Source organism: Podarcis melisellensis (genome assembly GCF_964234715.1).
Source record: "Podarcis melisellensis genome assembly, chromosome: 2".
NCBI lineage: Eukaryota > Metazoa > Chordata > Lepidosauria > Squamata > Lacertidae > Podarcis > Podarcis melisellensis.
The window spans coordinates 7,373,114-7,399,133 of record NC_138529.1 but is presented as its reverse complement, the minus strand read 5'-3'; the positions used below and the strand labels follow the sequence as shown (position 1 = coordinate 7,399,133).

The 26,020-nt window shown below is 42.2% G+C and overlaps 2 protein-coding genes across 4 annotated transcripts in view; both read right to left on the bottom strand.

Annotated features, from left to right (window-relative positions):
• Nucleotides 1-4,863: 4,863 nt before the first annotated feature.
• On the bottom strand, nucleotides 4,864-25,467 carry LOC309362905 (retinol dehydrogenase 7-like). Of its 3 annotated transcripts, none has more exons than XM_081898932.1 (5): nucleotides 25,033-25,467; nucleotides 24,006-24,327; nucleotides 8,647-8,905; nucleotides 7,150-7,307; nucleotides 4,864-5,097 (listed from the first exon to the last, which is right to left on the bottom strand). In XM_081898932.1, exons 2-5 carry the CDS (start codon nucleotides 24,316-24,318, stop codon nucleotides 4,880-4,882), a joined length of 948 nt encoding a protein of 315 aa, XP_081755058.1. In that variant the 5' UTR covers nucleotides 24,319-24,327; nucleotides 25,033-25,467; the 3' UTR covers nucleotides 4,864-4,879. The 3 variants fall into 3 exon arrangements, with proteins under 3 accessions (XP_081755058.1, XP_081755056.1, XP_081755057.1); XM_081898930.1 differs by lacking the exons at nucleotides 24,006-24,327; nucleotides 25,033-25,467 and adding exons at nucleotides 9,181-9,502; nucleotides 10,911-12,560; XM_081898931.1 differs by lacking the exons at nucleotides 24,006-24,327; nucleotides 25,033-25,467 and adding exons at nucleotides 9,181-9,502; nucleotides 9,607-10,081.
• Nucleotides 12,569-26,020, bottom strand: part of LOC309362892 (retinol dehydrogenase 7-like) — a 48,097-nt gene continuing 34,645 nt past the window's right edge. The window contains exon 5 of the mRNA XM_081898893.1: nucleotides 12,569-14,840. Coding sequence (XP_081755019.1) covers nucleotides 14,623-14,840 — 218 coding nt within the window. The 3' untranslated portion in view covers nucleotides 12,569-14,622. The remainder of the gene's footprint in view (nucleotides 14,841-26,020) is intronic.

Here is a 26,020-nt window from a genome sequence, read left to right as displayed (position 1 = left end):
TACCGGTGGTACATGACCCCAGTCAAGCTTGCAAAGATATATCACCTGTCTGACAACAAATGTTGGAAATGTAAAGAGGAGGAAGGGACATTCTTACACCTCTGGTGGACCTGCCCGAAGGTGAAGGCCTTCTGGGAGATGATACATAATGAACTAAAAAAGGTGCTTAGATTTACCTTACCCAAGAAACCGGAGGCCTTCCTCCTGGGCATGGTGGACCAGAGGGTGGCAAAGAAAGATAGAATTTTCTTTATGTACGCTACTACAGCAGCAAGGATCTTGATGGCAAAGCACTGGAAGACACAAAATCTACCCACATTGGAAGAATGGCAGACGCAGCTGATGGACTATATGGAACTGGCTGAAATGACTGGCAGAATCCGAGACTCGGGAGAAGAAGAAACGGAGGAAGTTTGGGAAAAGTTCAAGGATTATTTGAAAAAGCATTATAAGTTGTATGAATGTTAAAAAATGCTCCTTTTTAGGAAATTACAGCTTCAGCATCGGTTAATTTTTTGAATTGGAAAATAAGGAATAACAAGACAGAAGTGGTGTAATGAAATAATTTTATTGTGTTGAAACTAAAACAATGGATTTGGACTGAAATGTTTAGAGACCAGATATCACGATAAAATGGAAGATATATTATTATGTTTAAAATAAGTTAACAATTTGCTGAGGTTTTAAATTTACAGAGAATGCAGTGTTCGGAAGATGGGGGGAGTCCATTAGATTTATGGAAATAAGTGTTTGGAAGTTGGATTTTGTATACTATAAACTTAATAAAAATTATATTAAAAAAAAAAATTTGGTTACAATTTGTTACAATTCGTTAAAACTTGGATACAAAATGGCGAAAACATGGATAACAATCGGACTTTTGGACTAGAGAAAACAAAGTTACAACAATCCCCCTAGAGGAGCTTCGGGACATTACAAAGAAGGTCGTAAGTGGAAAAATACCATCGGAATTTTACAGGACTGGTTATCTTCTGGGAAAGCTGCAAAACGGAAACAATATTGTGTCTACAGGGTGTTCAGCTAAAGGAGACAATAGAATTTTCTATTGAAGAAAGGAAGGGGCTGAACGCAAGTTTTTGTTCCTGAATAACAATAACCCCTGCAGACTTACTAAATTTCTGAACTAGAACGTTTTAGCAGCAGAACAAGAGGAAACTGGACTACAACTTGGAAAGAACAATAGGGGGAGCTTTATTAAAGATTTGAAGCTAATTGGTTTAAAAATAATTTTAAAAATAATTATAAAAAGAAAAAGCCAGCAAGGAGTTGGGGGAAAAATGTGATTTATGGACTTTAAGAATTCCAGGCAGACAACATGGATTGGTGGTCAGGGGGAAATTAAACCGGGGACGGGGGGGGGGGAGAAATAGAATCCAAAGGCTTGTCAACTATTTTTTGAATTGGTTTTTTTTTCATTTACTATACTTTTTATTTCTTATTTTCTTATATCTCTATTGTGTGGGGTGTCTTTATCATTAAAAAAAAGGGAAATTGTGGAATGGAAAGGGGGTGGGCCCTGGGGAGAGAACTTTTGTCTTTTATTAAGGGTATTGATGAGGATTGTATAAATTTAAATTTAAATTTGACTAATGGTTTAAACAAACTAAGTTTTAATTAGAACTGAGAGCTTGTGGAGCCAACAATATGATAGGGGAATATGGTAGGGGTGGGGGAAGGAGGGAGTCCCGGAAAGTGGGTGTATGAAAATAAGGATTTAAATGTACTTTAATCTTTTCTTTCTGTATTTCTGAAAATCTTAATAAATATTATTTTTTTAAAAAAAAAAAAAAAGAAAAACGCCAACTTTGTCCCATTGTCGATTGTCGTCAATGCTCCTGGTCAGCCTTATGGTTTTCGTGTCTGTGATCAGGACACGATAAGACCCTTTCTCATATCCTAGGAAAATACCATGTTCTCCACGCTTACTCAGTTTGGCACCCTGCGAGGTGTGCACCCAAACTTCCAAACCAAAAATTTTAAAGTGCTTCACACATGGCTTTCTTCCGTGAAGCATCTCATATGGGGTGCAATTTACACTAGACTGGTACCTCCTGTTATACACGTAACAGAAAAACGAAAGAGCTTCGGCCCAAAAAGGATTGGGCAGCCCCGAATCATGTAACAGTGTTCTGATTCCTTGCTGCAGGGTCTGGTTCAATCTCTCACATAAACCATTCTGCCAGGGTGATCTGGGCGTGGCCGTCCTATGCTCAATGCCCTGTTCAGAAAGAAAAGCCTCAAACTCTTCTGAACAAAACTCTCCACCCCTGTCAGTGAAAAGACAATGTACATTCTCATTATGTACATTCCTGAGCCATTTACAGAACTGACGAAACTTAGTAAAGGCTTCAGACTTTTTCTGCAGCATATAGACCCATGCATATTTAGAGTAGGAGTCTATCAAAACCATGAAAAACCTTGAATTGCCTCTAGAGAGCGCTAGAGGCCCCACTAAGTCTGCATGAATGACTTCGTATGGTTTCTTGGCCTCTCTCCCAGACTCTGTACCTTTGGGAGCTTGCCTTGCCTTACTCTCAGCACAAGAAACACATTTCATGTGGTAGGGACATTCTTTCAGCTTCATACCCTGAACCATATCAGGCATTTTTGCCACAGCCTGGAAATTCAAATGACCATAAACACGGTGGTAATAATGAATACATTGGTCATGCATCTTCTCATTCTTATCAACAGACAAATTGCAACACTCTTTCTCAGTTGCTTCTGCAGTACCTGTACCTGAAAGAAAAGGCAATTGATACAGACCATTTACACATTTTGCATATAGAATGAGCTTGCCATCTCGACGAATTTCACAGCGAGATTTAGCAAACACCACCTTAAAACCCTGATGATCAAGCTGGGAAACACTCAACAAATTATCCTGAATATCAGGCGCATACAGGACATTCTGAATTGTTGCATTAGGCTCTTTAAGAACACAGTTCCCTTAGCCTCACTCGTGAGAACTGTCCCATCTGCTTGATGAATTTCTTTCTCTTGCTTCTCAAGCTGAACAAAGAGATCCTTATCTTTGGCTACGTGGTTGGTACAGCCAGAGTCGATCACGAAGAAACTCCGCCCACGTTGACTGCAGCAGCGAGAGAGCAAAACCTTTGAAGTAGCAGGTGCTTGGGGATTTCGTCCTCCTCCCCCTCTGCCTCTGAAGTTTCCCTTCTTCTTTGAAGATTTCTTGCAGCACTGGAAACTCAAATGGCCTTGTGCTCCACATGAAAAGCACCGCTTTAACTTTAGTGCTTTAACAGCAGCAGTTTCACTTTCACTTTCCCCTGCTGAAGACTCAGGCACATTTTCAGGCACATTTTTAACAGCACCATTGTCCCGGCTTTCTCTAACAGCCTGTCTGCGATCCCACTCATTCAAGAGCACGCTAAACACATAATCTTCTGTTAGCCGGTCAGAAGGCAGTGTAGAAATCTGGGCAGCTACTCCATCATAAGACTCATCTAGGCTATTTATCATCAGCATTGCAAACACAGCCTCTGAAATAGCCAGGTCTCGCTGAACAAGGTCTTGTCTGAGACGCTTTAACTGAGATAGATGGCTAGGCAAATCACCACCTTTCTGCAACTGCAACCTGCACAGCTTCTTGAAGAAAATCACACTGGAACCAGCATTTTGTCTCAGATGCATATATCTCAACTTATGCCAAACAGCTTGTGCAGTCTCTTGACCCTCTAAGTTTACCAGCAAGTGGTCTGAAACACTCAAAACAATTGTCCCTCGGGCTTTCATATCTGCAGCATGCCACTCAGCCCAATCATCATCATCTTTATCTGGAGGGTCATCTTCTATGGTGTGAAATAGCTTTTCCCTCTGTAAAAGCGCTTTCATCTTAACTTGCCAAACTGCATAGTTTTCAGGCGTGAGGAGGGGAAAGGACATAGCCATCTGGCCAGAATGTGCACAGGCCATGTCTGCTATTACTTAGAGCAAGACACTTCCTTCGTGCAAACACAGATAAAGCCTTGGACTTCTTCAGCCACTCTCTCCCCCACTCAAAGCGCAATTAACAGGCAAACAGGGATGCTATCTTCTTTCTTTGGCAGTCAGCAACATACCTCAAGCAGCAGCAACAGCAACAGCGGCAGCTTGAGCACTCTGCTCCAACACAGCTCTGCTTCTAGGCACCACAAATCAGTCCAGCATGCAGCCTCCATTCCACCCTCCAGCGATCAGCAACACACACCTCTGGCGACTGGGACGACTGGGATGACTGGAACAACGACTGGTCAGACGACTGGGACAACGACTGGGCCCATAACCGATGTCAGCATCGCCCTTGAGCCAGTGTACCAAATGGACTCATGCACTACAGCCCCGACTGGGCTAGGCGAGCTGGGTAGCACTGCCAGAGACCTCCTTTCCCACAGGAACTGATCACAGTGCTGTGGACTCACAGCTTGGAGCTGAGAGCACCAGATACACTGTCTCAATAATGCAGTCGTTGCGCAGCAGCGTTTTGCAGAGTCTTGCAGAGTATAAACCACTCGGAGAGCAGCTCTGTAAAATATCTTCTTTTATTCTATAACTACAGCTATAATACAAACTATATACAGAGCTAAATATTCTGAGCATACATCAATGCTACTCTGAGTGCCTGCAGCTGCTCTTAGCAGCAATCTTATCTCTAAATACTATCTCTTGCACTCACTCTCCGACACACTGACTGACTCTTTCTCTCACACACAGAGACTCACTCACTTGACTAATTAAGTAGAGAGCAGTACATTGCTCCTCCTCTCTGTAGAGTCAGCAGAGACCTCAGGAGATGGTCAGGAGATTCTTGGGTATGGGAGGGGTGAAATCTCCTCATAATGTTGTTCTTCACAATCATCTACACAGCTTGTGCTGGTTTGGGCCCAGAGTGGGTCAACACATAATCTGCAATGGTGGTTGGCAAGTAAGAGACAGGAAGGTAGAAGAGCTTTGCATCCCAGCCTGGAGAGTAGCGAGTGCGAGGGGAACAGGATGTCAAGGCATGTTCTATGCAGTCAGTGACCAGGTGAAGGTTGTCGCTGCAACCATCAGTGAGTTCTTGGAACGATTTGCAACCTGTGTGAGAGAAACAAACAAATGAAAAGTTGAATCTGCAGCAACACAGGAGGCAAATTTAATCTTATTGGGAAAGATTGCTGTCTGGGCATTTCTCCCTATGATAGCTAAATCAAAGGAGGAACATCTGGAACTATTTTGGATGCCAAAGAAAAGAACCTTCAGGTGCTTCCAGACTGCATCGCCAAATTTTGGTGAGTGCAAATTCAGAGGAAAAGCTGTATGTCAGTTTTCTTATGTTTCTTTCTTCTTCTTCTTTTTTATTGGTTTTTTTTCTATATTACATCACAATGCAAATATACCAAATCCATACCACATCTTCCTCATCTCCACATATATTTATCATTTAAATCATCAATCAAGCATAATATTCTCTTGTCCCTCCCCCTGCTTCCCACTTCCCCCACTCGATTTCCTCTACATTCTGAGATTACATTTATCTTTGCGTTCTACAATCTGCTCAAAACTTTCCTGTATTCTTATTATCCTTCTTTACTAATTTACCTTCCCTCAGATACTTTACATTTTAATCAAGGAATTTTAGCATATCTTTTTTGAGCAATATTTTCCCATATATTCATCAAAACATTTCCACTTCTTTTTAAATTTTTGATTTGATTGATTTCTTATAATAGCTGTTAGTTTTGCCAAAGGTAAGTATTCATTTAGTTTTCAAATCCATTCCTCCCTTAAGGGTAGAGTTTGTGACCTCTATTTAGCAGCAATCACTATTCTAGCTGTACTTGCACATAAGAAAATTCTCTCCCCCCCCCAATAGTATCTCTTCCCCTATCAATTCCAGGAGATACATCTCTGGTTGTTGTTTTTTTATTGATATTTTCAACATCTTCTTTAATTCTTCATGTATTACTGTCCAGAATTTCTTAATTTCCTCTCACCTCCACCATATATGTATTGTTGTTCCTATTTCTTTCCCACAACTCCAACAAATGTTGGATTTCAATTTATATATCTTTGCCAACTTAGCTGGTGTTAAATACCAGCTGTAGAACATCTTAACAAAATTTTTTTTGATTGTGTATGAGGTGGTAAATCGTATATCTTCTCGCCACAGTTTCTCTCATTGCTCTAGATAAATAGTATGTCCAACATCCCGGGCCCATTTAATCATCGTTTCTTTCACTTCTTCATCCATCAATTCCCAGTCCAATAAAAGATTATATGTTTTAGATAACAATTTCTTATTCTGAATTATTGTAGTATTAAATTTTGAATCCTCTTTTGCAAAGCCTTTCTTTGGATCAGAATTAAATATACTTCTTGTTGTATATAATGCCATCTCTCAATTTCATATTGCCATATCTCTTCAAAGGGTTTTAATCTGAATTTCCCTTGTTCCTCTTCCAATAGTTGTCTATATGTTAGCCAATGTGTTCTCATATTCCTTTTTTTTTACAGCATATGCCTCCAGCAGCAATATCCACCAAGGTGTCTTTGATTCCAACTGTAGTCTATATTTGTTCCAAACCTTATATAGTGCACTTCTAAGTATATGATTTTACCTTCTCATAATTGAGATACACACGCCGTCCATATCTATTCTTGAAGCTTTCAAGGTCTAATATATAATTTTTTTTCTAATCTAATCCAATCTCTTACCCATATTTAACATTCTGCTTCATAATATAATTTTAAATTTGGCAATGCCAATCTTCCCCTTTCTTTTCTTTCCGTCAATAATTTATATTTTATCCGTGGTTTTTTTCCCTTGCCATACGAATCTCATTATATTTTTCCTCCATTCTTCGAAGCAATTTTCTTTGTTTATAATTGCTATCGTTTGGAACAAATATAACATTTCTGGAAAACCATTCATCTTTATTATGGAGATTCTTCCCCATAGTGATAACTTTAGTCTGCTCTAGGTTTCAAAATCTTTTCTTATTCCTTTCCAAACTTTTTCATAGTTATTTTTAAACAGATTAATATTCTTCCTAGTTAGATCTATATCCAAATATTTTGCTTTCTTGACAATCTGTAGTCTGCATTAAAATGCAAATTGAACTGATTTTCTCCCCCATCTCTACTCACATTGCTTAAAGTACTGCTGCCCATAACAGTGTCTGATGTCAGAAGGTACCCGGCTCCATACAGTCTGAAAATTTTCTAGTGCATTTGAGACAATAGATGTTTTGAAACCACCAGGTTCAATTATGCTGACTTGGACTCCAAAAGGATGGAGCTCTCTCCTGAATTGGAGAAGAAAAGTAAAAATTTGTTACTGAGCCACAGTAATATTGCAGGTCATGCATGGAAAGGAACATCTTTCTTTTTGAAAAGAAGAAAGAAAGAGAGAGAAAAGGGAAATACAACCCCCTATCTTTTGCCATCTTGCATGAGCCTGGCCCTGCAATGGGTTCTATATAACACAACATCAGGTTTATTAAGAGGCAGCCATCAGAATGCTGGTGCTTCAAACTCCTGTTGACACTTTGATAATTAAGTGGTATATAAATAGCTGAAATTTTTAAACACCATAATCAACTTTTCTACACATCACGTTGAGCTATTCTATTCTCAAAGTCCTTTGCTATTCTCCTAAGTGACACCAGCAATACAGCCAGGCAGGTTGACCTAAGAGCTAGACAAAACCATCTAGAGCATGGACAGCAAAAGTGGACTGGGAGCCACACATCCCATCTCAGGCTTGCAAATTCAAAAGACGTGTATTTTTCATAATTTTGTTTGATATGTATTTTGTTGTAATGTTCATGAGATGAAGTACTAACAAGAATTATTTCAATGCATTAATTCTATCATGCAAAAGCAAGCTATCACTCAGCTTTGTAACACACTTTTAAAAGAAAAGCCTGATTAGCTTTTCAGACACCTTTTAATTGAATGACTTTCTAAAAAAATGCCTGAAGTAAGTGATAATATAGTTTGAAATTTTGTTTATTCTGTTATATTTTTCAGAATATAACAGAAGACCCGTTTATCCTAATTAGAACCCAATAAGGCAGACATGTATGTACAAATATTATTTTAAAATGTGATCCCATTGAGATCCAAAGAAAAGAAATTGGAAATATTTTAAAATCATTTTTTTAAAAATAAATTTTATAACTTAATTTTTAATTCTAAACTAAGTACATCATATGACATATCATATTAAATCCCATGCAGTTCTGAAGAGATTGGTGTTTTCGCTTTTGACGTTTCTTAGTTCCGGTCTGAGTATTTTAATATTTTGTTGGAAGCCACCCAGAATGGGAAAACCCAGACAGATGGGTGGGGTATAAATAATATTATTATTATTATTATTATTATTATTATTATTATTATTATTATTATTATGTCTGGCAAGGCCAAAATTGACATTTTTTTGAAATGTCAAACCCTCATAACTCAAAAATGGGATGAGATAAAAAATTCAGATCTGAAGTTAGTTTTGTTCATTCAACAAGTGTACAAAATATGAAGAAAATTGGGTGCCATGGAGTGAAAAAGTGGGATCACTTCATATGGAACGACCCATCTGGAGGTTGCATGTTGCAAAAGAAGAAACTACAGAGCTGCTCTGTTTACCTCAGGCTGTCAGAGAAGGCTTCCGCACCAAACTTGGACGGGCAGTAACCACCTCCAAAACAGGCCAGGCGTCCCATCGTACTGCACACGTTGACCACCCTCCCTCTGGCTCTTCTCACCAGGGGCAGCATGTGTAGCGTCACATCAATCATCCCAAGAAGGTTGACATTGATCACCTTTGCAAAGTCATCTTTGGTCAGCCATTCGTTGGGACCTGTTGGGATCCCTGTGCCTGCATTGTTCACCAAGCCCCAGAGCCCTGTGTGCAGAAAGAAGGCATGCTCATCCTCTTAGGCAACCTTAGCAGAGCTCAATAAAGTTGAAAATGAGCTAATCACATGCATAGATTGTTTGTGTTTACTTATACTAATACTCTTTTCTGTATTGTCATCCCTATTCCTCATTTCACATGTTTTGAGCCATTTTGGGCACAATTATGTGGGGAAAGTGGCCTACAAATGAATACAGAGAGGCAATTCTAATCCCCCGTCCCACCAATAGCACAGAGGCACCACAAGGAAGATAGAGAGTCACCTTTGCTTCCAATGCACCCTTTCACCCACTCCGTCGCTGCCGCCACACTCTCTGTGCTGCTCACATCCAGAATGGTGGTTTTCAAGCGCCCTGAGGTGGCCTTGCCCAGCTGCTCTGCCCCCTTCTGCGTGAGACAGGCTGCCAGCACCCGCAGGCCCCGGGCATCCAGCTGCCTGGCAAGTAGGTTTCCAAAGCCAGAGTCACACCCCGTGATGAAGACATATTTCTCGGTCAGGTTCTCCACCGTCTGTCTCTCCTTGTACCATCGGCGAAGGAAGTAAAGCCCCAGCAGGGCAGCCAGGTAGAGCCACATGGCTGAAACCTGCAGGGGAAAAGAATTCAAGCGTTAGGGTGCATACACACCCCAGCAGAACTTGGAGGAAGATATTTCTAATTCCTGCTCCACCAAGAAGTTCACTGGAAGACCTTTTATGTTGCCACCGCTCAATTTAGCCTCCCTCACAGTGCTGTGGAGGGTAAAGAGAATTTTTGCATGAAGCAAAGAGCTGCTTGGAGCAGAGGCAGGCTAAAAGAAGTATAAATAATAGCTCTAGCTAGCTGCTTATTAACTAAACAACTAAATAAAGTGGAACAGTATGATCCTATTTACATCTACAGACATTAGAAGCAGCTCAAATATTGTGCAATCTCAGCATTAGCCGCCAACAGGTCATTATTTTGCCATTATTGCACCACATATTGCACTTGCTCAAAGTCTGATCCCCGATTTGTTTTGTGTGATCAAACTCTCCCCAAGGGTGGAGGAAGGGGGGTGGGGTGGTTCACTCCAGGTGTCACGACTGGGGGTGTGTGAGAAAATGGCATGTGCTTCGTGCTGACCGTTAAAGTATTGGTGCTGACCTTTAAAGCCCTAAAAGGCCTCAGCTCAGTATACCTGAAGGAGCAATTCCACCCCCATCGTTCAGCCCAGACACTGAGGTCCAGCTCCGAGGGCCTTCTGACGGTTCCCTCACTGCAAGAAGTGAGGTTACAGGGAACCAGGCAGAGGGCCTTCTTGGTAGTGGCACCTGCCCTCTGGAACGCCCTCCCATCAGATGTCAAAGAAAAAAACAACTATCAGACATTTCGAAGACATCTGAAGGCAGCTCTGTTTAGGGAAGTTTTTAATGACTGATGTTCTAATGTATTTTTAATCTTTTATTGGAAGCCACCCAGAGTGGCTGGGGAAATCCAGCCAGATGGATGGGGTATAAATAATAAATTATTATTATTATTAGAGACTGGGGTAGATCTTGTACCTTTTAAAGTTCTGAACTTTTTCTGGAAATGTTTCTCGGCCTTTAAAGGGTGCCCAGGAAGAAGAAATTCAGGAAGTGAAGTTTCCTCTCTCTCCCAGCCTGAAGCTTGAGAAAAGTGTCACCTACTGAATATTAGCTTAAAATAAAGTTGTTATAAGCACATGTTAGTGGGAACAGGAAGTTACTGACTACCATGTATAATTGAAAAGGGAAGATTCAGGTAGGTAGCCGTGTGGGTCTGACGCAGTCAAAATAAAAAATAAAAAATGGTTCAGTAGCTCCTTATAGACCAGCTAAGTTTGTTCTGGTATAAACTTCCGTGTGCATGCACACTTCTTCAGATACACATACACATGAAAGCTTATACCAAAACAAACTTAGTTGGTCTATAAGGTGCTACAGGACTATTTTGATTTGATTTGATTTGATTTGATTTGATTTGATTTGATTTTGAAAAGGGAAGAGACAGACCTGCAGCTGGTTAGAGGAAAGGCTCTCAGCTTCAGTTGTGCGGCAGGAAAAGCAGTGCTTCCTTCTCCGGTTTACAGTTGCTCCTTATCTGCCTGCTGCTGTTTTTCATACTCCACTGGCTGCAAAGGGAGCTTCTCCCTTCTGGCAAACATTGGTTTAACCCAGTTAGGTGCTGAGATTTACTGCCTTCTTTAAACTAACTGTGGAATCTGTTGGTGAAGGAAACACACGGAATCCCTCCCACTGCAGAGCTCCGTGCCACACATTCAGCCACTTTGCTGAACATGTTTTGTTCATGTATAGATAGAGCAAATAACTCAAGTCATTTGTCTAGAGCAGGAAGAAAGCCTGGGGTTGAGCGTATCTTTCTTACGGAAGCACATCCCTCCTGCTGATAGAAAGATGGGCAGAGTGCTTGCAAAATTACATTTCACCTAGAGTAGGAAGGGTGAGGCTCAACCCGGCCAGCTTGCTTTGGTGCATGAATTCTAGTACAGTGGTACCTCGGTTCGTGAACAAAATCTGTTCTACTAATAAATTTGTGGATGTTTATTCAAAACCTGCCACGGAGTCCAAATCCTTTTGTTGTCTTTTTAAATAGTTTGTAAATAATTCCCATTCTTCCTTGAAGTCGCGGTTGTCCTTCTCACGCAATTTATGTGTTAACTTTGCCAACTCGCATAGCTCATCAGTTTTTCTTGCCATTGTTCTTTAGTTGGGATTTCCTCATTCTTCCATCTTTGTACTAAGAAGACTCTTGCCGCTGTTGTAGCATACATGAATGAGTTCTTTGTTTTTCTTGGCAGGTCTTGTCCTAAAATCCCAAACAAAAATGCTTCCGTTTCTTTTACAAGTGTCATTTTGAACTTTTTTTTCCAATTCGTTGTCTATCATCTCCCAAAATTTTTAAATTTCTCTACATTCCCACCACATATGATACAAAGTACCTTCTTTTTATTTACATTTCCAACATGTATTTAACCCAGTTTTATACATTTTTGCCATTTTTACTGGTGTAATATACAATCTATACATCATTTTTATATAATTTTCTTTCAAAAGAGAACAGTCTGTAAATTTCAAATCTACCTTCCACAGCTTTTCCCAATCCTCAAATTGTATATTATGTCCTATATCTTGTGCCCATTATTCATGACTGATTTGACCTCCTCATCTTTTGTTTCCCATTCTAGCAGAATACTATATGCTTTCTTCAACAACTTCACTTCTTCTATAACCTCATTTGGGAATCTAGAGATTGTACAGTAGTACCTCGAGTTAAGTACTTAATTCGTTCCAGAGGTCCGTACTTAACCTGAAACTGTTCTTAACCTGAAGCATCACTTTAGCTAATGGGGCCTCCTGCTACTGCCGCGCCGCCGGAGCACGATTTCTGTTCTCATCCTGAAGCAAAGTTCTTAACCTGAAGCACTATTTCTGGGTTAGTGGAGTCTGTAACCTGAAGCGTATTTAACCTGAGGTACCACTGTATAGCTAAACCCTTTTTTGTTATCTTCCTTATACATTTCGTATAATTGTCTGTAATGCAACCAACTCTGGACATGATCTTTGATTTCCTCATAATCTTTTAATTTCCATTTTCCTTCTTGATCTCTCAGTAAGTCTCTATATGTAGGCCACTTTCCCTTTTTGCCACCAAGGTGTTTTTTGTTCTATTAAATCTTTGTACCTCTCCCATACTCTCATTAATGATCTTCTCATTAATGATCTTCTGATTATATGATTGTAATATCCTTTATGTACTTTCCCTTTCCCATACCATATGTATGCATGCCATCCGTATCTGTTATCATAACATTACAAATCTAATGCCTCTTCCTTTTCCAGTTTTATCCAGTCCCTAATCCAAACCAAACATGCAGCCTCATAATACAGTTTAAGATCTGAGAGGGCGAAGCCCCATCTTTCTTTTGTATCTGTAAGTCTCTTATGTTTTATCCTTGGCCTTTTGCCCCACTCCCACCCCAATAAACTTAGAAATATCTTTTTGTCATCTTTTGAGGCAATCATCCTCATTACTGGGGATGTCCCATTATTGGGACTGTCTGGAAGAGAAAGAGCATTTTTGGCAACACAATTTTTTTCACTGCTGCAATTCTTCCTAGTAGGGAAAGGTTCATTCTACTCCATATTTCTAATTTTCTTTTTATCTCAGACCATACTTTTTCCTAATTGTCTTTATACACATTTATATTTCTTGTTGTTAACCACATCCCTAAATATTTTACTTTTTTATGGATTTCTATCTCAATGCTTTGGGCCAAATCTTTTTTCTCTTCCTCTTTTAATTTTTTAACTAATAATTTAGTTTTATTTCTATTTAATTTAAATCCTGCCACTTCCCCAAACTATTGAATTTTCTCTATTACTCTAAGGAAAGATTTTTTTGACTCTTCTACTGTAATTACTAGATCATCAGCTATGGCTTTCAGCTTAAATTCATTTTTTCCAGTTTTTATCCCTTTAATGTATTTATCCGCTCTTATATTTCTTGCAAGTACTTCCAGGACCAGAATGAATAATATTGGTGCTAACGGACATCCTTACCTAGTTCCTTTTTGTATTTTACATTCATTCATTATCACCTGATTTACAATTAATTTCGCAATTTGTTCCCAGTATATTGCTTGTATTCCTTTTAAAAATGTATATACACAATTAATTTCTTCAAGTAATTTTTTCATGAAATCCCAGGAAACATTATCAAAAGCTTTTTTGACTTTTTCTACCTGGAAGAAACCCTGCCTGATCTTGATGTATATATTCACCTAAGATTTTTTCATCCTATTTGCTAAAATGTTTGCAAATTAGTTCTTTGGATCTCAAACTTTTAGGCAGTAGAAGCAAGCTTTATTAACTACTATCACAATAAGCAAAGAAACAGCAATAGGTGCTAATATACAATTAAAGTACAGCCGTACCTTGGCTGCCAAATGCTTTGGAACTTGTACATTTCAGCTCCTGGACAATCAAAAACTGGAATGATTTTCAATCGTCCGGTGCGGCTTCCGATTGGTTTCTGAACGTTTTGGAAGTCAAACGGACTTCCAGAATGGATTCCATTCGACTTCCAAGGTACAACTGTATATGAAAGAATACTCAAAGATAAAGTTGTGAAGCTGGCTCAGCTATCCATCATTTTTGCCGGGGACATTCCAGAAACCGGTGACAGCACCCCTCTTTCTCAGACCAAAATATGCTTGGCACTTTACCCGATCAGTCCAAACTGGAATCTCGTTGGATTGCTGCAGTTGGGGAGTTTTATAGCAACCTGGAGCAGCTTTCCACCATTTCTGTAGCAAGTGCTTTATGCTCTCGTCCTTTTCCCCATCCACTTCTAAGGGCACCTCCTTCGATTTCACACTTTGAAGTCAGAGCATGAGTTCAAGATAGCCCTCCACTGATATTCCTCCTTATCTCTACAGCTGGTTCAGAGCAAGGACACTCCCTTCTTTCCCATGCCTGCAGCTGCATCCCTTATCTCAGTCACCATATATAGAAATACAGCATAAGCTAAACTGAAAACAGGAACACCATCTACTGGCTTCCCCCCTGGAAATATAACTGTAAAGCTTTTTCTTCAAAGCAATTCATACTGCTTGCAAAAGTTTGTTTGTTGCATTTTCTATTTTGCATAAACAAGCAATGTTGGCTCATTTGGACAACTTTAAAGGTTTTTCTTCAAAGCAATCTATACTGCTTCAGCAGGTTTGGGCAGAATGCAGCTGATCACGAAGTCAACGATGAATGTTGGAAAGTAAGAGGCAGGAATGTACAAGAACTTTGCATCCCATCCTGCAGAGTAGCGAGTGCGAGGGGAGCAGGATGTCAGGGCATGTTCCATACAGTCAGTGACCAGGTGAAGCTTGCTGCTGGCAATGTTAATGGTATATTGGGGAATTTTGCAATCTGTGTGTGAGAAATATGAAGCAAAACAGACGTTAGTGCTGTAAATGTAGGGGGTAACCTAAATCTTTTGGGAGCTGAATGGACTGGTTAGCTTCTAGATACCTCTCCCTAGAAGAACTACCATATTTTTCGCTCTATAAGACGCACCAGACTACAAGTCGCACCTAGTTTTTGGAGGAGGAAAACAAGAAAAAAAAATTAAATCCCAGAAGCCAGAACAGCAAGAGGGGTCGATGCACAGTGAAAGCAGCAATCCCTCTTGCTGTTCTGGCTTCTGGGATAGCTGCGCAGCCTGCATTCACTCCATAAGACGCACACACATTTCCCCTTACTTTTTAGGAGGGAAAAAGTGAGTCTTGTAGAGCAAAAAATACGGTAAATCATAGCAGATGCATCTGGAACTATTTTGGAGGCTTCGAAACAGAACACATTCTCAAAAGATTTAAATCTACAATGGACGAACCTGTCCATTTAGGTTTCTCTCAGTTTCAATATCTCCAAAATCTTTGAGTTTGGTTCTCTTCATTTCAGTTTATGACTTGAAAGTCATCAGCATTTCAGTTTTCACAATACAGTGGTACCTCGGTTTAAAAACTTAATCCGTTCCAGAAGCCTGTTCTTAAACCCAAACCGTTCTAAACCGAGGCATGCTTTCCCTAATGAGGCTTCCCACCGCCGGTGCCCTTCCACTGTTCGGATTCCGTTCTTAGACCGAGGTAAAGTTCTCCAACCAAGACACTATTTCCGGTTTTGTGGAATTTGTAAACCAAATCATTCTTAAACCGGGCTGTTGTTAAACTGAGGTACCACTGTATACACATTTTGGCAAACATTATTTCCTTGCATAGTGAATTTTTTTTATCGTGATCAATTTGCTTAGTGCATTTTTGTATATTATGTTCACTTTGTACACATACTTAGTCTGGAGAACTTGTTGTTAAATCTAGAGGAGTTTGAATTCCTAAGCAGAGCTATGTATTGCTTCTTGAAGTGTGAATTGGGTAAGTTTGCAGGAAAATGGCAAACCATGCTGAAATCCCCTCCGCGTCTACTCACAGTTCTCAAAGTACTGTTCCCCATAGACTTCTTTGATGTCAGATGGCACTTGGTTCCATACTGTCTTTAAATTCTCTAATGTTCTTATACCAATGGTTGTTCGGAAAGCACCAGGTTCAATAATGCTGACTTGGACTCCAAAAGGATGGAGCTCTTGCCTGAAATGCAGAGGAATAAAAGAAGAAACATCATTGCCTACTGAGTCATAGGAATGCAGGAATGCAGGTCAGGAACTTGAGTCCATGGATAGGAACATCTTTCTTTTTAAAAAAAGAAATCAAAAAATTGAGGAGAAAGAAAAGATGGGAAATGCAGCTCCCCTGCCTTCTGCCCTCTTGCAGGAGCCAGGATACACCCTACCCAGGAGAGGATTGTGTATGACACAGCACCAGTTGTATTAAGAGACAGTCATGAGGACATGATTCAAAGTCTCGCTGATACATCAAATGCCTTCCTGAAGGGAGACCGTAACCAAGTGGGGGGAAATTGCTGCAGAGAGCAAGGAGCCTTTTCTGCCAGGGCTGCTTCCCACCCTCCTCCCTGCAGCCTCTGCCATCTCTGCCCAGTCTTCTTCTTAAGAAGGAAAAGGTCACTTGCATCAAAGGAACAAGACCCTGTTCTTTGGGTTCTGGGACCCCATGTTCTAAAAAAGGAGCAATTAAGGGTTTTTTCCAAACCTCCTTTATGCAGAAGAAGATTACAGTGCAAACAACCCTGAGAAGATGCCACACAGAATTTCTCTCCAAATGCTACACATTCATGGCTTAGTTGTCAGCATCCATGTATCCATCCCTCTCTCCCTCTCTCCCTCTCTCCCTCTCTCCCTCTCTCGTTCATTAATTTTATGATAACAAAAAACAACAACAACAATCATCACAATCAAAAATTTAAACCACAAAACTTGATTGACTTCCCTCCACTCCCCCTCCTGGTTCCATTATTTTATACAGATTCATGCATGTCCATAAAATCTTATATTCTTAATCCCATTTTAAAACCTTATTCATCTTAATACAAGTTACTTTTAGAAGTTCAACTACAGTGGTGCCTCGCAAGACGAAATTAATTCGTTCCGCAAGTTCTTTCGTCTTGCGAGTTTTTCGTCTTGTGAAGCACGGTTTCCCATAGGAATGCATTGAAAATTAATTAATGCGTTCCTATGGAAACCGCCTTCAGGCCAGGTCCGGGGACAGTCTGTCCCCCGACCTCTTCTGAAGGCTGGGGGGGCGGACAAGGGCTTTTCTTCCCACCCCCAGCATTTTAAAAAAACCCCGGGACAGCAGAGGACTTCTCCGCTGGCCCGAGGTTTTTTAAAATGCTGGCGGGCGGCAGCGAAGGCAGCCCCAGGGCGATTTAAGACAGTCCCGGGGCGATTTAAAAGCCCCCGGAAGGCAGGCAGGGGGGACAAAGACTTTTGCCCCCCGCCCGCCTTGGGAAGAGGTCCAGGACCTCTTCTGAAGGCGGGCGGGGGGGGGAAGTCTTTGCTCCCCCCCGCCTGCCTTCCCGGGAGAGCAGAAAATGCAGCGCTGCCTTCCCGCTTTCCGCGGAAGGCAGGCAGGGGGGACAAAGACTTTTGCCCCCCGCCCGCCTTCGGAAGAGGTCCTGGACCTCTTCCGAAGGCGGGCGTGGGGCAAAAGTCTTTGTCCCCCCTGCCTGCCTTCCGGGGGCTTTGTCCCCCCTGCCTGCCTTCCGCGGAAAGCGGGAAGGCAGCGCTGCATTTTCTGCTCTCCCGGGAAGGCAGGCAGGGGGGGAGCAAAGACCTCCCCCCCCGCCCGCCTTCAGAAGAGGTCCTGGACCTCTTCCCAAGGCAGGCGGGGGGCAAAAGTCTTTGCTCCCCCCGCCTGCCTTCAAAAGCCGTCCGGGATAGCGGGAAGCGCTTCCCTGCTATCCCGGACCGCTTTTAAAATGCTGGCGGTGGGGAGCAAAACCTTTCGCCCCCGCCGGCCTTCCTGGACCTCTTCTGAAGTCCGGAGGGGGGGGAAAGGCTTTGCTCCCCACCGCCAGCATTTAAAAAAAGGTCCCCGAGATTTCCCTACGGGCTTTCGTCTTGCAAAGCAAGCCCATAGGGAAAATCGTCTAGCGAAGCGACGCAAAAACCGAAAAACCCTTTCGTCTTGCGGGTTTTTCGTCTTGCGAGGCATTCGTCCTGCGGGGTACCACTGTAATGTAGAAACCTATACACAAAGCTTACAAAGTATGCATTAAACATTACCCCCTTTCTTTCTTGGGTTTCAAATTATCTAATATGTCCTGCATAGTTCATTAATTTATTTATTTAGTTCTTTATTTTCTTTGGTGGTGGCTTCTTCCTCCTGCAGTGGTACCTTGAGTTACAAACGCCTCAGGTTACAAATGCTTCAGGTTACAAACTCTGCTAACCTGGCAGAGTTATCTTGAGTTGAGAACTTTGCCCAAGGATGAGAACGGAAATCGTGTGCTGGCGGCGCAGAGGCCCCATTAGCGAAAGCACACCTCTAGTTAAGAACAGTTTCAGGTTAAGAACGGACCTTTGGAACAAATTAAGTTCGTAACTAGAGGAACCACAGTATAGGGAAGTTTTTAATATGTAATGCTGTACTGTTTTTAACACTGATTGGGAGCCGCCCAGATTGGCTTGGGAAACTCAGCCAGATGGGCGGGGTGTAAATAATAAATTATTATTATTATTATTATTATTAGGGATGGGTTGGTCTTGGCCTGGCGTCCACTCTCCAATCAGGAACAGAGTCTTTTGCTCAATAAATCCGTTAAGTCCTGTGCCTTCCAAAATCATAGCGTCTGTTTTTTTAACGAAAAACATTTTCCACATTCTCTTCAAATCTTTATATGGCACTTCCCAGGTCTTCTTAATAACTTTACATTGTCACCACATATAGTAGCCTCTCATACCTTTTGCCTTGCCTTCCTGTTTTGTCTCCATCACAGTCAAATCCTCCCAAATCCATTCACACAAGGTGCCATTTTTGTCATGGACCACCCTTACTTTCCCTTGCATTTTCCTCCAACCTCCCACCTCAGCCTTTCCCGCCTTAGTGGCTTGTACATTCACCACTTTAAATTGTCTCACAGCCTCTGAGAGTAAATTAGTATTTTCCCAAATTTGACAAGCTGCCTTATCCACACTTTCCACTGTCCGTCTGCCATAACACGGAAACCTGAACGTTGGCATCCATGTATCTCAAAAGAGAATGGAGTGTGTTGACTATTTGCAGTTTAGTAGCGCTGCAGAGAACTTGCTGGGGAGACCATGCATAACAAGGAACTCAAAAATAACAAAAAAAACTCCTTTTACACTAAAGATAACAACAATAAACATGACCCAACCACCAACCCATCCCCCAGGGTAATGGGAGAGCCAGGTGCTGCTCCTTATATACTATACCCAATTGCTGACACAGCTTAATTAACATGACTTAGCAGCACCTGGTATGTTTCACAGCTGTAAAGCTGGGTCTCGTTATTCTGCTGTGGCCCTTGCTCTGGCCCCTTAAAGACATACACATCAGGTGGAACAATGATGAACCTGCACATTTAAAGAAACCATTCAACAGTGTGCGCCTCTGCGGGAGAAGTCAAACCGCAGTGTGAGCAGTGACCTCCTTGCTACGTGAGCCTGGGCAGTGCATATGCGCAGATAACTGCTCAGTCCCACATCTTGATAATTAAGTGGTACGTAAATAGTTGGAAAAAGCACACACTTTTCAACATGGTAATCAACATTTCTATAGAGCATGTTGGGCCCAAACTATTCTAAGGAAAACAGGGGGACATTCATAGCATGTTCACCATTAATGAGAAGGTCCTGGACTGAGAGCCACACATCCAAGTGTGGGCTTGTGATTTGAAAAGTTTGGTTCAAGGCCAGATGTGAGCATGGCCTGTGCCTGGATACCTTCTTTCTTCTTTTTCTTTTTTTGAAAAGTTTTTATTATTAAAATAATTCAGCATTAATGCACACATATTGCGAATATACAAGCATACAAACATACATTTCATACAATCCTTAAAAATGTTCAAACATACCTACACTCAATCCCACAGATAATTCCTTTTCCCATCACCACCCACCACCCCTCACCCCACCTTAGTGTTAGACTTCCAATCTACTCAATTGCAATTTCTATCCACTACTGTTACTTTTTTTCACACACCTTTAACCTAATTTCATGCTTCTTTTTCTATTACACATTGTTATCCATCTTAGTCCCCTTCATGGATCACTGCCTTGCCGTGGCGAAGGGGCTTGAAGAACTCAGAGAAGCTATGAACTATGCCGAGCAGGGCACCCAAGATGAACAGGTCATAGTGGAGAGTTTTGACCAAACGTGATCCACCTGGAGGAGGAACCGACAAGCCACTCCAGTATCCCTGCCAAGAAAACTCCATGGACAAAGACAACAGGCATATAAAAGTTATGACGCTGGAAGATGAGCCCCTCAGGTCGGAAGGCGTCCAACATGCTACTGGGGAAGAGCGGAGGGCAAGTACAAGTAGATCCAGAGCTGATGAAGCAGCTGGGCCAAAGCCGAAAGGACGCTCAGATGCGGATATGCCTGGAAGCAAAAGGAAAGCCCAATGCTGTAAAGAAAAATATTGCATAGGAACCTGGAATGTAAGAACCATGAACCTGGGTAAGTTGGAGGTGGTCAAAAATGAGATGGCAAGAATAAATGTTGACATCCTGGGCATCAGTGAACTAAAATGGACGGGAATGGGTGAATTCAGTTCGGATGACCATCATATCTACAACTGTGGGCAAGAAACCCGTAAAAGAAATGGAGTGGCCCTCATAGTCAACAAAAGAGTGGCGAAAGCTGTACTGGGATGCAATCTCAAAAATGATAGAATGATCTCGATACGAATCCAAGGCAGACCTTTTAACATCACAGTAATCCAAGTTTATGCACCAACTACTGGTGCTGAAGAAACTGAAATTGACCAATTCTATGAAGACTTACAACACCTTATTGAAGTGACACCAAAGAAGGATGTTCTTCTCATCATAGGGGATTGGAATGCTAAAGTAGGGAGTCAAGAGATAAAAGGAACAACTGGCAAGTTTGGCCTTGGAGATCAAAACGAAGCAGGGCAAAGGCTAATAGAGTTCTGTCAAGAGAACAAGCTGGTCATCACAAACACGCTTTTCCAACAACACAAGAGACGACTCTACACATGGACATCACCAGATGGGCAGCAACAAAATCAGATTGATTATATTCTCTGCAGCCAAAGACGGAGAAGCTCTATACAGTCAGCAAAAACAAGACCTGGAGCTGACTGTGGCTCAGATCATCAGCTTCTTATAGCAAAATTCAAGCTTAAACTGAAGAAAGTAGGAAAAACCACTGGGCCGGTAAGATACAATCTAAGTCAAATCCCTTATGAATACACAGTGGAAGTGAGGAACAGGTTTAAGGATTTAGATTTGGTGGACAGAGTGCCTGAAGAACTATGGATGGAGGCTCGTAACATTATACAGGAGGCAGCAACGAAAACCATCCCAATGAAAAGGAAATGCAAGAAAGCAAAGTGGCTGTCCAATGAGGCCTTACAAATAGCGGGGGAGAGAAGGCAAGCAAAATGCGAGGGAGATGGTGAAAGATACAGGAAATTGAATGCAGATTTCCAAAGAATAGCAAGGAGAGACAAGAAGACCTTCTTAAACGAGCAATGCAAAGAAATAGAGGAAAGCAATAGAATGGGAAGAACCAGAGATCTGTTCAAGAAAATTGGAGATATGAAAGGAACATTCCATACAAAGACTTCCATAATAAAGGACAAAAGTGGAAAGGACCTAACAGAAGCAGAAGACATCAAGAAGAGGTGGCAAGAATACACAGAGGAACTGTACCAGAAAGAAATGGATGTCTCGTATACCCCAGATAGTGTGGTTGCTGACCTTGAGCCAGACATCCTGGAGAGTGAAGTCAAATGGGCCTTAGAAAGCACTGCTAATAACAAGGCCAGTGGAAGTGATGATATTCCAGCTGAACTATTTAAAATTTTAAAAGATGATGCTGTTAAGGTGCTACACTCAATATGCCAGCAAGTTTGGAAAACTCAGCAGTGGCCAGAAGATTGGAGAAGATCAGTCTACATCCCAATCCCAAAGAAGGGCAGTGCCAAAGAATGCTCCAACTACCGCACAATTGCACTCATTTCACACGCTAGCAAGGTTATGCTTAAAATTCTACAAGGAAGGCTCAAGCAGTATGTGGACCGAGAACTCCCAGAAGTGCAAGCTGGATTTAGAAGAGGCAGAGGAACCAGAGACCAACATACGCTGGATTATGGAGAAAGCTAGAGAGTTCCAGAAAGACATCTACATCTGCTTCATTGACTATGCAAAAGCCTTTGACTGTGTCGACCACGGCAAACTATGGCAAGTTCTTAAAGAAATGGGAGTGCCAGATCACCTCATCTGTCTCCTGAGAAATCTCTATGTGGGACAAGAAGCTACAGTTAGAACTGGATATGGAACAACTGATTGGTTCAAAATTGGGAAAAGAGTACGACAAGGCTGTATTTTGTCTCCCTGCTTATTTAACTTATATGCAGAATTCATCATGCGAAAGGCTGGGCTGGATGAATCCCTAGCCAGAATTAAGATTGCCGGAAGAAATATCAACAACCTCAGATATGCAGATGACACAACTTTGATGGCAGAAAGTGAAGAGGAATTAAAGAACCTTTTAATGAGGGTGAAAGAGGAGAGCGCAAAATATGGTCTGAAGCTCAACATCAAGAAAACGAAGATCATGGCCACTGGTGCCATCACCTCCTGGCAAATAGAAGGGGAAGAAATGGAGGTAGTGAGAGATTTTACTTTCTTGGGCTCAATGATCACTGCAGATGGTGACAGCAGCCACGAAATTAAAAGACGCCTGCTTCTTGGGAGAAGGGCAATGACAGGCCTAGACAGCATCTTGAGAAGTAGAGACATCACCTTGCCAACAAAGGTTCGCATAGTTAAAGCTATGGTTTTCCCAGTAGTGATGTATGGAAGTGAGAGCTGGACCATCAAGAAGGCTGATCGCCGAAGAATTGATGCTTTTGAATTATGGTGCTGGAGGAGACTCTTGAGAGTCCCATGGACTGCAAGAAGATCAAACCTCTCCATACTGAAGGAAATCAACCCTGAGTGCTCACTGGAAGGACAGATTGTGAAGCTGAGGCTCCAGTACTTTGGCCACCTCATGAGAAGAGAAGACTCCCTGGAGAAGACCCTGATGTTGGGAAAGATGGAGGGCACAAGGAGAAGGGGGCGACAGAGGATGAGATGGTTGGATAGTGTTTTCGAGGTTACCAGCATGAGTTTGTCCAAACTGCGGGAGGCAGTGGACAACAGAGGTGCCTGGCGTTCTCTGGTCCATGGGGTCATGAAGAGTCGGACACGACTAAACGACTAAACAAAACAAAAACATCCATCTTAGTATTTCAGTATTTAAAATGGAACTTGTTTATTCTAACAGTTCTGATTTTTCAATATGGTTTTGCAAGTATCCTTTAGACACCTTCCAGTCCCTGTCTATCTTCTCTTTTGAGATCCTTCCTGGATACATTCATCTCAAGTTGTGCGAGTCTTGGGCAAAGCCCTGGGCAGCTGCCATATTTCCCAGCTCTTTCTTCCCTGCAGCCCACTTTCCCTAGACTTGGCAACTAAACCAGGGGGACTCGCATCATCCACTTCCAGCCTGCCAGGTGGTTAGGGAGTGTGGCAGATGTTGCACTAAAGTAAGCAAAAGAAGACATTAAAGAGCTGCTCTGTTTACCTCAGGCTGTCAGAGAAGGCTTCCACACCAAACTTGGATGGGCAGTAACCACCTCCAAAGACTGCCAGTCGTCCATTCGTACTGGAGATGTTGACCACCCTCCCTCTGGCTCTCCTCACCAGAGGCACCATGTGTAGCGTCACATCAATCATCCCAAGAAGGTTGACATTGATCACCTTTGCAAAGTCATCTTTGGTCAGCCATTCGTTGGGACCTGATGGTAGAGCTGTGCCTGCATTGTTCACCAAGCCCCAAAGCCCTGTGAAAAAGAATGTATGTTTGTGATTCGAGGACCCGATCCCCACACAGAGGCAGCACAAGGAAGATAGAGATTCACCTTTGTTTCCAATGCACCCTTTCACCCACTCCGTCGCGGCCGCCACACTCTCTGTGCTGGTGACATCCAGAATGGTGGTTTTCAAGCGCTCTGATGTGGCCTTGCCAAGCTGCTCTGCCCCCTTCTGCGTGAGACAGGCTGCCAACACCCGCACGCCCCGGGCATCCAGCTGCCTGGCAAGTAGGTTTCCAAAGCCAGAGTCACACCCCGTGATGAAGACATATTTCTCCGTCAGGTTCTCCACCGTCTGTCTCTCCTTGTACCATCGGCGAAGGAAGTAAAGCCCCAGCAGGGCAGCCAGGTAGAGCCACATGGCTGAAACCTGCAGGGAAAGAGAATTCAAGCATTAGGAAGCATACACACCCCTGGCAGGTCTTGGAGGGGCAAAAGTTGAATCCCTACTCCACCACAGAGCTCAGCGGGAGACCTTTTATGTTGCCACTGCTGAATTTCACCTCCCTTGCAGTGTTGTTGAGGGAAAGGAGAATTTTTGCATGGTGCAATGAGCTGCTTGGAGCAGAGGCAGGTTAAAGAAAAACAGGTCTAGCAAGCTGATCAGAAGATAACCTAATGACTTGCATGTACCTTTAAAAGTTCTGAACTTTTTCTGGAAATGTTTCTCGGCCTTTAAAAGGTCCCCAGGAAGAAGAAATTCAGGAAGTGAAGTTTCCTCTCTCCCCCAGCCTGAAGCTTGAGAAAAGTGTCACCTACTGAATATTAGCTTGAAAGAAAGTTGTTATAAGCACATGTTAGTGGAGACAGGAAGTTACTATCATGTATAATTGAAAAGGGAAGATTCAGGTAGGTTGCCGTGTGGGTCTCACACAGTCAAAATAAAAAATAAAAAATTGTTCAGTAGCTCCTTATAGACCAACTAGGTTTGTTCTGGTATAAACTTCCATGTGTCTGCACACTTCTTCAGATACATATACACACAAAAGCTTATACCAAAACAAACTTAGTTGGTCTATAAGGTGCTACTGGACAATTTTTATTTTATTTTATTTTGAAAAAGGAAGAGACAAACCTGCAGCTGGTTAGAGGAAACGCTCTCAGCTTCAGTTGTGCGGCAGGAGAAGCAGTGCTTCCTTCTCCGGTTTACAGTTGCTCCTTATCTGCCTGCTGCTGTTTTTCATACTCCACTGGCTGCAGCAGGAGCTCCTCCCTTCTGGCAAGGATTGGCAAAACTTAACTGCCTTCTTTAAACTAATTGTGAAATCTGTTGGTGAGGGAATGTATGGATAGAGCAGATAAATCATTTGTCTAGAGCAGGAAGAAAGCCTGGGGTTGAGAGTATCTTTCTTGCGGAAGCACATCCCTCCTGCTGATAGAAAGATGGGCAGAGTGCTTGCAAAATTACATTTCACCTAGAGTAGGAAGGGTGAGGCTGGACCCGGCCAGCATGCTTTGGTGCTTGAATTCTAGTACATATATAGAGAAAGACTCCACAAATGACTTTTAAAGATTTATATATATATTCCACCCTCCCCGGCCAAGACCGGGCTCAAGGTGGCTAACATCAGGTATAAAAACAATTGATTAAAATACAACTTGAACAGGATTCAAGTAGAACTTAAAATGCAGCCTCATTTCAGTGGAAGCCCAGATCAAAAACTGTTTAGGAGGAGAAAGGCCAAAGGCCAGGCAGAACAACTCTGTCTTACAAGCCCTGCGGAAAGAAATCAGATCCTGCAGGGCCCTGGTCTCATGAGCCAGAGCGTTCCACCAGGCCAGAGCCAGTGTGGAAAAGGCCCTGACCCTGGCTGAGGCCAATCTGACTTCCTTAGGGCTTGGGACCTCTAGGGTGTTGCTATTTATGGACCTTAAGGTCCTCCGCGGGGCATACCAGGAGAGGTGGTCCCGTAGGTTTCCTTTCTGCTGCTGGTGTGCACAAAGAGGGGTTGGAATGATTTGCAACCTCTATATTAGAAATAAGATAATGAAAGATTATTTTGTCAGTTGGCTTATTGTTTACATAGTGTGGATGTCAATAACGGAGTACTGAAACTATTCAG

Bases quoted from the DNA above. Each gene is read 5' to 3' on its own strand.
- LOC309362905 (XM_081898932.1), bottom strand. From the start codon at position 24,318: ATGTGGCTCTACCTGGCTGCCCTGCTGGGGCTTTACTTCCTTCGCCGA. The intron at 8,906-24,005 runs GTGAATCTCTAT...TTCTGCACACAG, and splicing joins AGGGTGCATTGGAAACAAAG to GGCTCTGGGGCTTGGTGAAC. The intron at 5,098-7,149 runs GTGAGTAGAGAT...TCTCTCACACAG, and splicing joins GCAGCAGTACTTTAAGCAAT to GTTGCAAATCGTTCCAAGAA.